This window comes from Scaptodrosophila lebanonensis, unplaced genomic scaffold (genome assembly GCF_003285725.1).
Source record: "Scaptodrosophila lebanonensis strain 11010-0011.00,11010-0021.00 unplaced genomic scaffold, SlebRS2 tig00000098-arrow-pilon, whole genome shotgun sequence".
Taxonomy (NCBI): Eukaryota; Metazoa; Arthropoda; class Insecta; order Diptera; family Drosophilidae; genus Scaptodrosophila; species Scaptodrosophila lebanonensis.
In genome coordinates, this window is record NW_022060568.1 from 2468630 (window position 1) to 2486797 (window position 18168).

The 18168-nt window shown below is 37.3% G+C and overlaps 1 protein-coding gene across 18 annotated transcripts in view; it reads right to left on the bottom strand.

Annotated features, from left to right (window-relative positions):
* LOC115628004 (twitchin) overlaps nucleotides 1-15105 on the bottom strand; it is a 51963-nt gene extending 36858 nt beyond the window's left edge. For 2 of the 18 annotated variants that reach the window (XM_030523914.1, XM_030523911.1), the window contains exons 1-18: nucleotides 12086-12422; nucleotides 11448-11478; nucleotides 10801-10963; nucleotides 10005-10146; nucleotides 9129-9270; nucleotides 8622-8822; nucleotides 8250-8551; nucleotides 7354-7577; nucleotides 6884-7286; nucleotides 5707-6821; nucleotides 3401-3445; nucleotides 2900-2956; nucleotides 2361-2483; nucleotides 2173-2232; nucleotides 1923-2021; nucleotides 1100-1414; nucleotides 853-978; nucleotides 579-617 (exon numbers count right to left, since the gene is read on the bottom strand). In XM_030523914.1, coding sequence (XP_030379774.1) covers nucleotides 579-617; nucleotides 853-978; nucleotides 1100-1414; nucleotides 1923-2021; nucleotides 2173-2232; nucleotides 2361-2483; nucleotides 2900-2956; nucleotides 3401-3445; nucleotides 5707-6821; nucleotides 6884-7286; nucleotides 7354-7577; nucleotides 8250-8551; nucleotides 8622-8822; nucleotides 9129-9270; nucleotides 10005-10146; nucleotides 10801-10963; nucleotides 11448-11478; nucleotides 12086-12398 — 3900 coding nt within the window. In that variant the 5' untranslated portion in view covers nucleotides 12399-12422. Of the gene's footprint in view, nucleotides 1-578; nucleotides 618-852; nucleotides 979-1099; nucleotides 1415-1922; nucleotides 2022-2172; nucleotides 2233-2360; nucleotides 2484-2899; nucleotides 2957-3400; nucleotides 3446-5132; nucleotides 5222-5706; nucleotides 6822-6883; nucleotides 7287-7353; nucleotides 7578-8249; nucleotides 8552-8621; nucleotides 8823-9128; nucleotides 9271-10004; nucleotides 10147-10800; nucleotides 10964-11447; nucleotides 11479-11805; nucleotides 11828-12085; nucleotides 12449-15003 lie in introns of those variants that run through there. The other 16 variants (XM_030523909.1, XM_030523917.1, XM_030523912.1 and 13 more) reach the window with 16 other exon arrangements.
* Between the last annotated feature and the right edge of the window lie 3063 nt (nucleotides 15106-18168).

Here is an 18168-nt window from a genome sequence, read left to right on the forward strand (position 1 = left end):
GTAACGGAAAGCAGCTCATACATTCGCCAGCATAGAATTGTTTATACGCAGCAGCCTCTTAAACAGATCTGCTCTCTCAACTTGGCTTCTGATTACCTTTTGTAATTGCTTAGCTTGCTGTGGCGCAGCCTGCTCTTTAGCATCCTTAAGCACGGGCTTCAGAACTACGCCAAGGAAGGACTCATTTTTAATTAGTTCCTTGGTCATCATGCTTCTTACAGAGGAACGACGCCGTTGCTTTATAATATCCATCAGAGATGGTTTCTCGCCCTGGGTGTGTAGGTAGTATGCATTTTAGCGCGGTCAGAATTAGTAATACTTTGGCTATAGTATATAGTATAGTATGTATTCGTATGTTATACATGTACTTATACCATTTCCAAGTTTTCGGCATATTTGAAAGTGTTTTTGGAATGGATTGTGTGCTTCGGCAGGCCGAAGGCTACACGTTTCATATCGCAGTGAACTCTTTTAGGAGTCAACTGATGCCACCTTAATTGCTAAATGCACATAGAAATATCGCATGACCCGAAACCTATACTTGTATACGAGTAAATAGGCAAATAACTTTTACTTACCTCAGGTGCTTTTTCGGCCTCTGTGGCTGTCTTTTCCTTCTGTGGTGTGTGGCGTGTTTGTGTATGAGTGGTTTTTTGAATTCCGACAAGACATGAAGCGGGGATAATTGGGTTCAATTAGGAATGAAGCGAAAAAATTCATTATTTACAAGTTGAGTGGAAAATATTGGGAAAATATTGAATCATCACATGTGTACAAACAAGATGTTTCATCTCCCACAGCTTAGACTAAAAAAAATCTATAGCCCGGCTTGAATGTAAGAAGTAAACCCACCTCTGGTTCCACAATAACTGGCTTGAGCGTGGCACCGTCCCTACCATCATCTTCATCAGGTAGCTTGCCTTTGCCCAGTTTCAGTTTCCTTGGCTCCTCCACCTCTTGCTGAACGGCCTCAGCTTTCTGTAGACCAGCCAGCCCATTACATAAAACATACAGACATAAACAGAGTACAGAGGAGGAGGATTGGGAGAGTTAAACACAATTCACAAATACAATCCAAAAACACCATAGAGAACATTACCTTGGGCAGTCCATTCTTCTGTGGTGCTGCTTCCGCCTCTTTCTTGCCAGCATCGAACAGTGGTTTCTCCATTTTATTTGGTATTTCGAGCTCGCGTGCAAAGTCTGAGGGCTCGAATTCTGACTTTTCGTACTTTTCTAGCACAGGACGCTCGTAATCAGGTATTTCGGGTAGCTCTTCATACTTGGGCTTAGCCTTTGGCTTAGCCTTGGCCTTTGGCTTGGCCGGTTCGGGCTTGGCTTCCTCTTTCGGTGACGCAATAGATGTTTTGCGCAACTTGGGAAGTTCTTCGGCTGGCTTCGGTTCCTCAATTGGCTAGTCCGAGCATAAAACAATTAAACATACACAAATTATACAAATGACAGTTTGGACCATTACAACACAGATAGATAAATATACAAGTATGTGTATATGTATCTGAGCTAATGCTTGGTTTAAACGGAGAAGTCGGTCGTTTAAAAAAAACATTATCCAGATAAATGCACAATACAGTATGAACGGCCAATTTGTTAGACACAGTTGCAGAGTAAAATCTAGACCTTAGTCATCGATTGGTATTATCGCTGATATAAATAAATAGACAGACAGATAGATAGATAGATAGATAGATAGACAGATAGATAGACAGATATAGAATAAGAGAGAAACATAGGCATAGGCAGCGCCTTGTATTAGATACATACTTAGACACATAAAAAGCTTATTGTTGAAGTACAAAAGCGAGCTTTGAAGTATAGAAATGCAATATAAGAGAGACAGAGTCAAGAGCTTATTAGAACGCCATAGAGTCGTGCTCGATTCTCGTTCGTTTTGCGATTCTCACCTTCGATACACGCCGTTTTTCTGCTGGTTTCAATTTGGGAATCTCTTCTTTAATAGCTTGTGGGTTTTTGTTTGGTTCAACTTTTTTGCTTTCAGTCTGCTGTTTTAAAATACATTTATACATATTTATATACATACATATTTCTCATTTATACTCTAATTCCCTAATGCTGCGAAATTTTTGAGTTTGTGCTCGAAAGTACCTTTTTGAAATACTTAGGAATTTAAACCAAAAGCTTTACTAAACTTACCTCCAACGCCTTTTTGTCAACGACAGAGGTGCGTCTAGACTCAGATCTAGACTCTTCAACCTTCGCATATAAATTACACAAAAGGGGGAATACATTAGGAATGGACACATAATTAAGTGGAGTTCAATGACTTTATTATTATTATTCATGAACATATATGTACAACTATTTTTGTATAAGGGTCTTACCGCAAGAGAGGATCTCCTTGAGGAAACCTTTTCATCTTGGATCAATGTATCCTCCTGCGTTTTGATGACCGACTTACGACGTACCTCAGATTTGGATTCCTCCTTAATGGACACAACGCTGGCCTAATGAAACCAACCCAAGTCAGTATATTCTTGTAGATATTGGATAAATTATGCACGCAGTGGAAGCAATTATCGGAGCATCGAAGCATCAAAGCTTTTAAATCATATATACTATATACCCAAAATGGATTTCTCAAAAACTACTTGAACTACTTGTTCGGATAAAAGAATGGTTAGAACGGACTTAAAAAGGGTCCAGTAATATTTAAAATAATGAAGATTGTGAATGATTTATATCAGTAGTTCGGCTTCAAATATCAAAATCAACAATACGAGGTATGAAGGTAGTATTATTTCCCAGCGTTGATAATAATTGTGCTTAATTCATTAAGAAGCATTTGAGGGTGTATTAGATGGGCATAAGTACTACTTATATATAGTGCGAAGTACGAGTGTGAGTTTTAAAATCATATTACCTCGTCAGAGTCAGATTGAGTATCAGAAACCTCTGGCTTAGAAGGCTCATCAGCATCCTGGCGATCGTGTTATAATGTGTTTGTACATGGTGGTGGGGTGTGTCAGTGCAGGTTGTTGTTTGAGGGTGGAGTTGGAGGGTATAAGTGTGTTTAGTGTTTTATTGTAGAAAATATATACAGATATGCAAAAATTGTTCTTTTAAAACGTATAAATGTGTCAATAAACCGTGTTTCCAAAATAATGTAGCTAAATTATCTTTTAGCTTTTGCCAAGTCATTATCAATGACTGATTTGTACAAGATTATGATATAGTATACATCCATAAATTTACATATATACAATGTATGAGGCGAATATATTATTATAGTCACAAAAATGTTTAAAATAACTCTTCAAGCGAGTACCCCATTTGAACCATATAGACAATATATTTAATTTCATAACGCTATCCAAAACGGATTCAAAAAAGTTAGAATCTTTTTCTAACAGCCTATACATACCTTACGCTCAACCTTTTTGAGGCCGATCTGTTCCGCTTGTCCTTGCTGGAAGATAAAATATTATAATTAGTTGAGGTCTTATACTGAGCGCAAGAGGTTATGTTCTTGTAAGTTATGTTTTAAAGGCGCAAGCAACAGACATGTTTAAATATATACATGTAAGCAGTTAGATTTCGAATTCTAAAGTATATCTGTGTGGTTTTTTCTGTGTATTTTCGACGAAGCGCTTTTGTATTTGCTGCACTGCAATTTTTTTTTCGTAACTTTAATAGGTTTTTTCCTTACCTCCCGAGTGTCTTTGTTAGCAACTGGTACCTTTTTCTCAGGAGCATCTGTAATGTCAGCTGGTTTTTCGTCTTTTGTAAGTTTTTTCTTTTCTTCGGGCTTTTTCTTGTCATCATCTTTTGGCTTTTGTTTCTTTTCAACTTCTTTCTGTTTCTCTTGCTCTTTGACTTTTTGCTCTTCTTCTTGTTTCTTCTTTTCATCAGCCTTCTTTTCTTCTTCTTTTTGTTTCTTTTCGGCTTCTTTTTGTTTCTCTACCTCTTTCTGTTTCTGCTCCACTTCTTGTTTATTCTTTTCATCGGCCTTCTTCTTTTCTTCTTCCTTTTTCTTTTCTTCGGCCTTCTTCAGCTCGGCCTTCTTTTCTTCGGCCTTCTTTAGCTCGGCCTTCTTTTCTTCGGCCTTCTTTAGCTCGGCCTTCTTTTCTTCGGCCTTCTTTTCTTCGGCCTTCTTTTCTTCGGCCTTCTTTTCCTCGGCCTTCTTTTCCTCGGCCTTCTTTTCTTCGGCCTTCTTTTCCTCGGCCTTCTTTTCCTCGGCCTTCTTCTTTTCTTCTATTTTCTTCTTTTCCTCTTCTTTCTTCTTTTCTTCGTCTTTCTGCTTTTGCAGTTTCTGTTCAGCTTCTTTCTGCTTTTGTTCTTCTTCCAGTTTTTTCTTTTCATCGGCCTTCTTCTTTTCGTCGGCCTTCTTCTTTTCAGCTTCTTTCTTTTCTTTCTCTTTTTGCTCTTCAATTTTCTTTTTCTCATCAGCCTTCTTCTTTTCTTCCTTTGGTTTTTCTTCTTCTTTTTCTTGTGGCTCTTCATCTACCTTCTCTGGTTCAACAGCTTCTTCTTGCTGTTTCTTTTCTTCCTGTTTCTGTTTCTCGAGCTCCTGTGCTTTTTGCTCTTCCTCCTTTTTCTTTTCTTCTTCCTCTTCAGCCTTTAAGAATTGCATTTGTTTTGTATGTACATGTATTTGTGTTGTTAATAACAAGTTAAGACAAGGAAAGAAAGGATAAATATTAGTGACAATATACAGGATACGATATCTACATACGATACGTATACATATGTATGCAATACAGACGAAGTCATCGTTCCGAATGTACTGATTACATCTATTGTTAAACTACTATACAGTTTTAGTTACATTATCAACAGAGTACTGACACACATACTTGTAAGTACATACTTCAATATCTACATCAAATGAGAGAATACATAGTTCGAAACAAGGCTATACAGTGCCAGAAAAAGCCAGATAGCATCACTTGAAAGGGTTGAATACAATAGAATGGGTTCAGATTGAAGTTGGTGTCTATAAGATAACTAACGCAACTGGAAGATGCTGAAAATTGAAAGTCCAGTATAGATAGATAGAGAGAGAGAAATACACATATGGATATAGTAAGAAGAGAGATCAATCATCAAAGTAGATAAAAAGATCTATATAGGCCATTCCAACTAGAAAAGCAAACCTCATCACTTATGACACGGGCGACGGGCTTTAATTGCACCCCAAATATGTCTTTGGACTCTTTGGATTCAATAGGCTCCAAAGATGTACGCATTGGGCGTCGCGGCTTTACTTTTGGTATATCATACAGTGTAAGACCCGGCGGCTGAGAAAAGATTATTTGTTTAAATATTAATTAAAATTAAATTTAAAACGTATGAAATAAAATGTAAAAAATAACAGCGGTATCATCGGCTTCCTCCCGAATAAGTACCCCTCATCGTGTACCCTCATTTCAATTTGAAAGATTAATCATTATTCATAAAAATTGTGACTTTAGCTCCGATTGTTAGTGACAATAATATTTTACATTGCTATGCCACTGGTTTTCAGAGGGTACACGCGAGTGTGAGGTATGCCGGGCATATCGATTGATGGGTAAGTAGCGTCCCTTGTCGCTTTTTAAAACCACACCATCAACGACTGTTCGTCTAACAGTAATGCCCATAATGGTGCTTGCATATGTGGTGGGAGATATAGGCGAATGCAGAAAAGGTAAATGGTGGAAGGTAATAGTGGGGAACCACCCTACTAACCGTTGCCTCCGCCACTGAAAGCTTGCGGGAATCGACCTGAAGCTGTTTGCTTTGTTCTTGAATGCTCACTTCTTGGTGCACTTCTAAGTGTTGAGCTTGCTGTTTGGCTACACTAAAGGACACCCGTCTCTGGCTGCTTTGCTCGACCTTTTCACTCTGTACACTCTGTACCTGCAGGGTTGATTGGGTTTGCTGCATTTTCTGCGTTTGCTGAACTTGCTGCATTTGCTGAACTTGCTGCATTTGCTGCACTTGCTGCATTTGCTGCACTTGCTGCATTTGCTGCACTTGCTGGACTTGCTGAGTTTGTTCTTGGATTAAAACCTGTTCTTGCTGTTGCTCTATCTGGATTTTCTGGACTTTTGTATGCTCTTCTTCGTGGACTTCAATTTGTTGTTGTTGTTTTTGTTGTTGCTGCTGAACTTCAGCTTTAGTTTTCTTTTCAATTACCTTGCGTTTCTTTTCGGCCTCTTCCTTCTCCTTCTCCTCCTTCTCATCCTTCTTCTTGTCCTTCTTCTCCACAGTTATTTTGCAGGTGGACTCATCCTTACCTACTTCATTGATAACAATGACCTTGTAATTGGAAGTATGCTCCGACTTGGCGCTACTGAACGTCAGGCGCGCCGTCGTTCCGTCAAATGTTGTAGTTATATCTTTGGTTTCCCTTATTAACGTAGTGCCCTTGTACCACTCCACCTTAACCTTTCGGTCGGACTGCTTAAGACTGATTAGTAGCTCGAAAGTCTTACTTTCTGTAACCTTTTGGTCGACAAGCTTGCGGGCGATTTCTGGCTTCGTTGGTTTTCGTTCTTCTTCAGGAATGTCAACGAGATTGACAATTTGAGAGACTGCTTCGCCCTTCTCGTTGCTGGCGACCAATTTGTAGGCTCCCTTATCACTCTCTTCTACCTCATTAATCTCCAACTTAACGGCAAATTCACCCTCCTTCGTTTGCTCTACCAAGTAAACGTGACGTTTGCTCTCTACTACCGCGTTGGTTTCCTTAAACCACGTACATTTCGGTTCAAATTTGGAAGCTACGGTGCATTCGATCACCACAGTTCTCTTCTTAATGATCTTAATGATCTTGGGCTTATCCTTTATAACAGGCACAACTAAAATAATAATAACAAACGGTTACAGGTTATATGAGGAATAAGAATCAATACGAACTTACTTTCAATATTAAGAGTTAGGTTGGCATTAAGCTCGCCCAATGTGTTCTTGATATTGCACTTATATAGGCCTGAATCTTCCAGTTGGGGATCAATCAACTCCAGCTTAATGTAGTATTGATCACCGCGCTGTTCCATTGACATTTTGAGTTTGTTACTCTCTTTAATAACCTCACCATTTCTGAACCAAACAATGTCTGGTTTTGGATCGGCTTTGACTTTGCACTCCATAATGACGAGCTTGCCATTGTTTTCAGAGACAATGCGTGGCTTTTCAATGAAGGTCGGACCCTCACCCTCCGGCTCAGGTTCGGCTTCAATGTTTAGGTTGAGATTGGCGTTCGATTCGCCATACTCGTTCTTTACATTACATCTGTAAGTACCGCCATCGGTTGCGCCGGGATCCTACAAAGAAATTGGCAATTGAAAACTTGTTTGATTTGTGCGAATCGTAAAACCATTTTCTTCCCACCTTTATTTCCAGCGTCAATTCGTATGTGTCTTCAGCAATAACAGTTGTGTTTATCTTGATTTTCTTACTTTTCTCCACAATATCCTGGCCTCGATACCATGTGACGGTGGGTTCAGGCTTAGCCTTGCACTTGCATTTCATGGTGATAAGCGTTCCCGACTCGTTGGGTATAATTCTGGGTTTCTCGATGAACGATGGCGCAAAGCCATTGGCATCGCTTGCACCTAGTTGGTTCAAACAAAGAGGGTTTAGTGACGGCCAAGGAACGATGTCTATTCGAAACTCATCATGCCAGCAAACAAAAATGGGAGAATAAAATATGAATGTAGATGGAGTGTTCAGATTGTCAGATAAGATGCTTATGTGCGTACTTGGTCGTATATTTCAATCATAGACTCAAATACAGACATATGTATCTATATCTGATCCATGGAATCAGTTGCGGTTCGAGCAATAAAACGAAGTTATGGCAACCATGTATGCATGTATGTACATAAACATATTGAATGTACAAGTATGTATGTACGAGTGTATAGTGAAGGCAGTAACGTTAGAAGGAATGCATGCATTTTTGTTGTTGTTTTGGGATTTGATATTTTTTTTGTTTTTTTTTTTGTTTTTTGTAAATGGATGATTATAACATTTATAATCATTTGTAAATTGATCAATGGAACCGATTGTTGACTGTTGTATCGCAAATCCTATATGTATCATACATTGTATGAGCCCTCGTTGGAACAGCTTTAGGCATACAGATATTCAGCTACTAGTTTTTACATGCTATAGATCACATAGTTTTGGTATGGTAGATTAAAGTTTAAGATACATTCTTATAGGTACATTTTGATATTGGCTCGTTCTTGTTAAAGTTATTTTTGTAATTGTAAATGGAATACCTTGGAAGTTAAGCGCTATGTTTGCATTACTCTCTCCATACATATTTATGGCGTTACAGCGGTAGTTACCGCCGTCATCCTTAGTTGGATTTTGGATCTCGAGCGTTAGGATATAGCTGTCTTTGGTAACTGCCTTACGCGTCATTTTAGTACGTTCGGTATCTAGAATTTGCTTATCTGAGCAATACCATGTTATATCCGGTACTGGATGGGCTTCCAGTACACACTCCATGATCAGAATGTCCTCCTCCTGGCGAATGGTTGGCTTTTTAGGAAAACGTGGCGACTTACCGTCCGGAATTCTGCGTAAATTGAAGCCATTGCTTAATTAGTAGAACGTTGGGATAGTTGGGTAAAGATATGTTGCCTTACTTTTTCGAACCACTCTCGAAATTTAAATTGATTGTTGCCACTCCCATGCCATGCTTGTTTTTCGCTTGCGCACGGTATTCTCCCTGATCACTAGAGACAACACTACTAATCTCTAAGCGTGCCATATGATATAGTTTCTGATCCAATGTTAAGGACATTTTGTAGCGTTTGCCCTCTTTCAACACTGTCTCGCCATGGGACCTTTTTACAACAGTTATACACAGAGGGGGGAGGGAAAATGGTGGATGTATTAGTTTATATTTATAGTTAGTCTATCAATTGATTCATCTGCCCTTCTTTGCGGCTCAATTGCTCAATGGCTCAATGACTCAATGGCTGTTGGGCATAGGCTTAGGCTTATAATTGCTAATTCCTTGCCATTTCATACACATTTTGCTATAATCCGAATCAAGTTTTCAATTTTCAATTTAAGATCGTTTAACTTAAATATTGGTTATAGTATGGTTTTTTGTATACTCGTTTGTTTCATGGTTCGAACGTGCGTACCAGGTAACCGTTGGGGTTGGATCTCCAACACATCTACATTCAAATGTGACGTTTCCGCCGTCTTCGCTTTGACGTATGACTGGGCGTTCAGTAAATGTGGGCTTTATGCCTTCGGCGCTTTCCGGCACGGGAGCTTCATCGCCTACGAAGTTGAAGTTTCGATGTTATATTTTATAGTTTATGCAATTTAGCGCATACATACTAATATGTATATAAGTATATAAATAGGTATAGATGATGGATATATAGATATATAGTACATACAAACAGATATATTGAATTGTTAAGATAAATCTTAGATCTAAATTTATTTTTTGAAAAAGAAGACACGATCCATAATAATTGACAAGTGCTTATTCGTATATTATTAGTAAGGATTACTAAGTATTATATCATTACTAAGTATGAGCTATCATTTGTAACACCATATGCATTCCCTTTTCATTGTATGCTCCGCCGCTGCTGCGAGTAAAACAGAGTAAGACATGATTGGGGGTGATATCTTCGATTTGCTGCTTGGTCGATAGTCGATAGTCGAAGGTCGAAATGATTTGAAATTGATTTTATTTTGCTGTTGCTTTTGCATTGGCATTAGCATTAGCATTAGTTAGCGCCATCGTGTTGATCGAGCAGAGATTAAAGCGCGCCACAAACATAAAAACACAGAACGTCGCTTCACAAAATGATTGATTGGTTTTTTTTTTTTTTTTTGTTTTCTTCATACTCGTAAGTTGCGGTTAACTGTTACATTATGTGATACTTTTTTAATAAAGCTTCAACTAGGGTTATTTATTTTAAAATTAAATCATCGAAAGAACAGAATAAAGTAAAAAAAAATAGTAGTCTCTACGATATAATATATGGATAGTGACTTACTGTCAAAGTTCAGGCTTATCGTTGCATTGCTCTCGCCCAACTCATTTTTTGCATTCACTTTGTATTTGCCAGCATCCTCAACTGTAACATTTTGTATCTCAAGTGTTGCAAAATATGAGTGGACGTCTTTATCAATTGTTAGCTGAAAAAGAAGGTTACGTAAATAGGTTGCATTTATTTGTGAAAGTCAAATATTGCTGTTATTCAACCCTAAATTGTACTTTTTACGATACGGCTGTGGAATACGATATTCATTCTACTTGTACTCTTCTCACCCCCAGATGTTGGACCAATTCAAAAGCTAATTTGAATTATTTGAACAATATAGCTACAACTGTCAAATATATTTGTAGACATGCTTCAAAAATTGGCACAAATATATTTAAAAAATATTGCCAAACTTATACCTTGAAAATAGGATTGGAATTCTCGAAGACATTTTTAAATATCCATTAAAAATTGGCACCAATATTTCTGTTCTCATCCCGGAATTCAAGCGAAACTTCCTACTACATTTTTTGCTTCCATTTCTAGTTGGACCCACTCCAAAGTGAATTGGACTTCTTAAGAGGATTCACTAAAAATGATCTCATTTGAAATTTTTTGTTTTCGACAAATGAAAGGAAAATTCAGATGTAAGAAACATCAAAGGAGAACGCATCATAAAACAAAGATTCGTAATTAAGTGACTACAAAGACACGAATAACCCATAAAATTTTAAATACCTATTAAATAAGTCTGACAAAGTAATGGGAAGTGTGACCAACGCACACGCAGACAGATTGCGCCAATTACCTTATGTCGGGGTGACTCCTTGACGGGCGTGCCATCATGAAACCACGTAATATTGGGTAATGGATCTGCATTGACACGGCACTCAAATAATAACCGTTTTCCATCTTCTTCCTGTCGTATTGCGGGCTTTTTCGCGAATGTCGGCGCGAAACCGTCGATTTGTCTGCAACATTATGTCAATTAGAATGTCATTTTCTTAAACAAGATTCCAAACACAAGAGGAAACTAAACAGCAACAATTAACACAACAAGCATTAAACACAAACCGATAACAATTTCTCAATAGGAATGCAAATTATACAATTGTGGGAATAGTGGGGATCGCAGAAGTGCACTTCTTCAAACATTTTATTAGAATTTGAAACCTTTGGTCAAAAATGGCACACATGTTTATTACAGTTATTCTCTTTAATCTTAATTCTTGGAAACTTAATTAGAAACAGTACTGAAAAGCTTGTTTTTCTAATGTTTATTTTACCATAATTTTTTTCTCTTTCTAGTTAGATACAAAAACATAGATAAATATAATGTTTGCTTCAAAGACAATGCACAAATTTTCTCCCATCGATCTTGTTAATCATTTCTCTTCGTTAACATTGAAGACATTCAACAGAGATGATGAACAGATTTCTGAATTCCCCACTCACCCTGGATCTTCAGCCAGCGAGAACTTGCCCACTTGTTAAAGGAAATCATAAAGGCAATTAATGAGTTTTAGTTTGAAATACAGAAAAAAACAAAAAATAGGAAAAAGTATTTATAGCGTTATGGCAGCTGTGTTCACATCTTCATATGAATGCGTATACATATACTATTTAGCTATTGCTATTAGTATAAAAATATGTATATATATGCATGTGGGTATATCTAATATTGCAGAGTCTCGATTTGCAATTGCAATTGATAGTAACCAAAGCGTTGGTTATAATAAGCGCATAAAAATAGAATGTATTATTAACAAAATAGAAACTTCTTTCTTATTTGAAATTTGAAAATATCGCTTACTTTTCTTTTGGTTCGTCAGCAGCTGAACGAAATGGAATAATTGGCGAAATAAAAAGAAATGAGTATATTATTTCAAAATGAAATCATTTCGAAAACTTAAAATTATTATCGAATCGAATTGTGTTTCTGTGAAAAGAACCTTCAACCGTTAGTTGATGGACTTTCAGAAACGGCCTACGCTCGAATTTTCTATGTCGAGGTCATGTATTGTTCAATATGTGTGAGAGATGATGTATGTATTTATGTATATATGTAGATAGATAGATATGTCATTACTTACGTGTGAAATTTAAATTAATTGATGCAGATACTTCGCCCGATTTATTCTTGGCTTTGACCTTGTAAAGACCAGCATCTGTTTCTACTACATCATCGAGTTCTAACACTACCGTATACTTGTTGTCCCCGATGGGTTGAATTTTGAATTTTGTTCGGCCATCCTCCGTTAGTTTATTATCGCTGCGAAACCATTCGATATCAGGCTTCGGGGAAGACAATAGCTGACATTCAAATATCAAACGATTGCCGTCATCCTCTTGACGCAGCTGCGGCTTTTTAACAAAGCTGGGAGCGAAATCTTCAGCCACCCCCATGCTGAGGGCTCTCGTAATGCCTCGTCTTCAACGGCTCTGGCTCTTAGGCTCTATGAATTAGAATCGCAAATATAACGACTTACAGTTAAATCGTTTTATGTTCTTTCCTCCTTATATCCTTGCGTGTATAAGTTTCGTTTTTCAATAACAGAAACGAAAGTTTCTACACGTTCGACTGATACTCATAGGCATATGATTAAGTTCACAAAAAAACACATTCGGCATTCAATTCGATTCAGATCGAAACAAACAAATTTCAAATATTTTTTACGAATTTATTTAAATAATTAATATTCATGAAATGCTCAACAATTTATGCGTTTTTTAAAGCCAAATGGCTGTGCCGCAGCAGGTCCAAGCGAATCAAAATTTGTTTTCTTTCGTCTGGCAATTTCGAAAAAATTCGAAAAATGTTACCCTACTTCCCATCTCTCTTTCTATTATCGTCAGACAAAAGCACAGTATTCATAGTATTTACGGTACTAAGGAAGCGTTTTTTCATTTCTTTCTCTTCTTTTTTTAAGTGTCAAGGTTGACTTGGGCGGGCGGAAGTGCATTTTTAGTGTGAAATTGCCTCGTTCTATGAAATGCTCGATTAATAGTTATACTCGTATGTATATATTCAAAACATTCTATATAGAATGGCTCACTTCAACAAGTATGTTAACATATTCGGAAATGCTCGTAATAGAATTGAAGGAATTGTAAACATTCGCATTGCCGCATTGTGGAATTTACATAAATAAGAAGATGGGGGTAATGGTAATTGTCTAAAAATGTTTTGTGTGTGGGTTCAGTTCAGTTCTGTTCTGTTCTATTCTGCTTGTTGTATGTGGGCTGTGGTTGAAGGTTGCGGTTGTGGTTGTAGGTATGGGTGTGGGTGTGGGTGTAGATGATGGTCAAAAGACCAATCGCAGTTGTGCAATTTCATTTCATAGAGTGTGACCCCAAAGGGGGCTGGTCAGCCACAGAGTCTGCTGCATAGCAGCGGTCATTCCTAACAAATTGTAGACAGATGTATCTGCATACATACATACATACACGTACATACGAATGTATGTATGTATATATGTATGTGTGTGTGTCTGTATGCACCCATACAAATGTGTAAACATGTTGGCATGTATAGATGTATTTTGCATATTCAACGCCTCGCACTCGTAACAGTGGCAATCGTGCGCACGCCACACCAATATTTTGGAAAATGGAAATTTGATCGCTTTCCTCTCTTTCGGCACGAAACAACAATTTTTTTTAATGGAAAATATTTCACCGCACAAAACGAAAATTTCAAATGTGGTGCACGTTTATTTTTAGTCGTAGACTCGAAGAGTCACCGTTTGCATGTATATATGTATGTATGTATGTATGTACGTATGTATATGCAAAATGATGTATATATAGAAGATATAGTGGACATAGAAATGTATGTTCATTCTTCTATATATATGTACTATGTATTTGAATATGATGTATATATATACATATATATATATACGTTATCTTTCTAGAACATACACACACACATACATATATGTATACATGCATACATAAATATGTATATATAATCTTTAATATGTATACGGATAGTCGGGATAGATACATATGTACATATATATGTGTGTTTGAGCATAACATGGGTATTTAAAGACTTTGGAATTCGTCTGCAACCATTTGAATTTTGACACATCATCTTTAATTCGCTATATAGCTACTATTTGTATAGCAATTTTCAGGATCACACACATTATCTGAAGAGAAAAAAAATGCAACAAAAAAATGCACATTTATATTGTCTGAACAGGAAAAAAAATTGGCAAAAAAAATGTATGTACAGAAATTAGAATACACATCCTTATCGTGAAATACGTAAAGCCATGGCTCCTCACATTGGTTTTCGTTTTTTCTTATTTTTCGCTTATTGGCACTTAACTGAATTCTTTTTCATGGCCACCGAGTGAGATACTCTTATGTATGTATGTAGTGCGAGTACATACTTATATACATGAGAGTGTGTATGTATTTCTCTTATTTTTCAACACTTTTTGGGGATTTTGAGACGAATGCCCCATATCTATTTATACGCCTGACAACCATTACACAATTCCACGAATAGAAACACAGATACTGCCGCTCAGATGTACTGCATATTGATATTATTATTATTTGTATTATTTGTGTATTATTATTACATACTGCAGATATGAATCGTTGAATGCGAAATGCTGCAACCGGCATCGCTGTTATCTTGTAATTATATACATACATATAAATATATATAGTATGTAGTATGTATGCATATATATGTATATGTATGTATACCAGCAAAGGATTTAATTGATTTGATTTGATTTGATTTTGACAATCGCACTCAAAGGAGGACAAATGCAGATGCAAATGGAGTTGCAGACGCAGGCGCGGCCGACAAATAGCAAAGGATTTAATCATATGCCTATAAGTAGACGTCCCTAAATATATACATTGTAGGTATGTATGTAGTATGTATGCAGAAGTACCCGAACGTCGCGCACAAATTGTTCAACAGATTGACACCCGATTTGAATATACAGTATAGTCGTTTGTATATAGAGATATCTGTACGTACAACTAGACTATTGACAACAGTGCGGGCACAGCACGTTTATCGTCCTTCTGTGGAAGCGAAGCGAATTCCACGAGCGTTAATCTATTACTGTTTGATGCTAGCTGCTCGGCTCGGGGCCTGCTCTTCTTGATCAGCACCAGAATCAACACCAACACCAACACCAGCAGCAGCAGCAGCAGAACCACAGCCACTATCCACTACCCACCAGTAGAACTACAGAAGCGCAGAGGCGTCAGCGCGCTTTTTGCAGCTTTAGCTTTTAACGGTTCGCTCACACACACACTCACACACACACACGCACACACTCGCTCTCTCTCTTCCTTCCTCGTTTGTTTCGTGGAATTTGTTGTGCTTTACTCAATTCACCGTATAGCCGTACAGCAGACAGCAATCGCCAACAAATGTACTGGTACTGGGAAGAAAATGGAAAATAAACATTTTTTCTCAATCGTATATATGTATGTACATAAGTATATTTTTTAGACAGTATTAATAGATATACATATGCACACACCTCTCTATAAGAATCCACATATATGTATGTATACGCGTATGTGTCTCTGTGTATATACATACATACATATACAAGTATACTATATGTGGTACTTATAGAAAAGCCAATACACTGAAAGATCATCATCATGCATGTGCAGAGCACGGCAGAGGAAAGCAAAGCACGGCACGGCACGGCACAGCACAGTTTACGTTTACGTTTCTGTCGATCTACATCATCGTCATTATTTAGATACACGCTAGAATAGAAATGATTGTATTTTTAGAAACACTTGTTCATTTTATTTATGAAATTATTCTCGAGATGTTCGCTATTTATAAAACCTGCCGAATTCCTGCAATTGGTGCACCCAGTTTGTTGATTCTACTAAATACATACATACATATGTACTTACTACCTAGTATTTGGTACTTTTAACAATCGCCTAGCGCAACGTCACTCTGTCTAAGACTTGAAGGGCCCCAACCCAACTCAACCCGACCTCCTCTCCCCTCTCCCCACTCCCTTTTTACTGTTCTAAATTATCGCACATTTCCCTCTGATTTAATCAAACATCAGCAACACAATCATTATTATATTGCCACTGCTCTCCCTCTCCCACTTTCTCTCTTTCCCTCTTCATCTCTCTCGTTCGCGATTTCTTGCTTGGCAGGCCTGATGCCACGCTCGCTCTATTTAATATTTTGGCTTTACAGAATTACGCTAATAATCATATTCCATAAGCCTAAGCCCAAAATCAAACTGAATGCTCAATAAATTTAATTATATCAGCTCTTGAAAACACAAACACACTCAGGCGCAGACACAGACACTCATAATGCAGCAAATTTTTATCCGTGCAACACTTAAGGGTGGTGGTGATGGTGGTGGTGCTGGTGGCGGCGGTCCCGTTACCCTAGCTGCGCATTCTTAATGACGCTCTCTCCTGGCAACCACTGGGCTATATTGTTGATTTTTCAAAATGATTCTTACAGTTAAAACACACGCATACGCATTCATAAGTATTACAATTGCTTAATGTTAATGGCCCTCTTCCATCACCGTCCCAGTCCCAGTCCCAGTCCCACTCCTAGTCGCTGTAGTCCTTAAAGCGCAATGGAAACAACTTCATTAAAATGTTTGCTAAGCCCTGACTATTGAAGGGTACTTATGCTGCTGTGTCCTTATGTTGGCAAACATGCCCAAAAGTTTACACTCAAGGATTGTTGTTTCATAAGCAAATTGACTTCATAACACATTTCCGATATGAAAACAGTATCACAACAAATATCCTCCCATAGAATGCTAAGGAATATACATACGAGTATATAGTATTCGTATAGTATAGTTTCGTTTAAAACCCAATTATGTGTTGTAAATAGTTCTATTCGCAGACTAACAGGTTTCTGAAGAATTCTATAGCTATGGCACACATTTTCATTAATAAGTTTTCTTCGCGGAAATCTTAAAATGTACGCCTAATATATATTTTTGTTTAGCATAAAATAGCCTAACCTTGCAGGAGAAAACGAGGGAGATCAATATTTAAATATCATTCATCGTTGTTGACCAAGGTTTTCAGAACTGGTTGAATAAAAAGGAATCCACATTAGTATTTCTTAAGCTGGACTTAAACAACTACGATCGTTTTTTTACAACTCGAAATAAATTTTGGACGCAATTAAAAATGGAAATCAATGAATGAAAAGAAAAGCATTAAAATTACCAATCGAGTTGGGCAAATAGAAAACAACAAATACCTGAACACAATAGCATAAAACTATATTTGATAAATACATATAAATTTGAATGACATTTAAACAGGTAAATAAAAATATGTACGATCGTTTTACTCGAATAACTCGAAAAGAAGCTTCAAAACTAAAGCAATTTACCATTAAATAAATATTATTTTTTAACAACTTCATAAGTTAGTAATATTAGCATAGGTTTTCGAAAAACGAAATGTATGTATACTTTAAATAAATTCTAGAGTGTCCATTAGGGACTATTAGAGTAAGAACCAATATGTATATATTAACTAGAGTTTATTATATTATTATAAGCAGATGTATTTAACTGGCATAAATAAACAAGAAAAAAAGGAAATATTATTTTAAGAGGTAAAAAAAAAAAAAATAATAATAATTGATGCCTGCAAGAGAGCTTGTACTGTGGCCGTATTTCGAAAAGCATTTAAACATCTTGTGTGCCAGGTTCGGTGTGTTCGGTGTTCGGTTTTCTGTGCTCATAAATAATTACGAGTAAGATATAAATTCGTCTATTTATTATCGCATAGGAAACGTGCTAGATGCGAGTGTTGCGTGCAACATTACTGAGAAGGGTGCAAACAATCGTTTAGTGCCATATTATTGCGAATTTTCTTGTACGCGAATATTGCTGCCGCTGCTATACTCGTATCTGTTGTTGTTGCTGGTGCTGTTGTTGTTATTGTTGCTGTTGTTGTTGTTGTTGTTGTTGACGTTAGAGATTGCAATCGCAATCGCTCTGACTACACACTGTGCTGACAGCCAATCGCCACACCTTGGGGTGTGGCGCAGCACGCGCTCCTTTATCGACGGCCAACGGTCGTAAAACAAATTTATACTTGTACTGTACAAGCTGATAAATTTCACCCCGTTATCGGGCACTCATTACCACTCTCCAGCGTC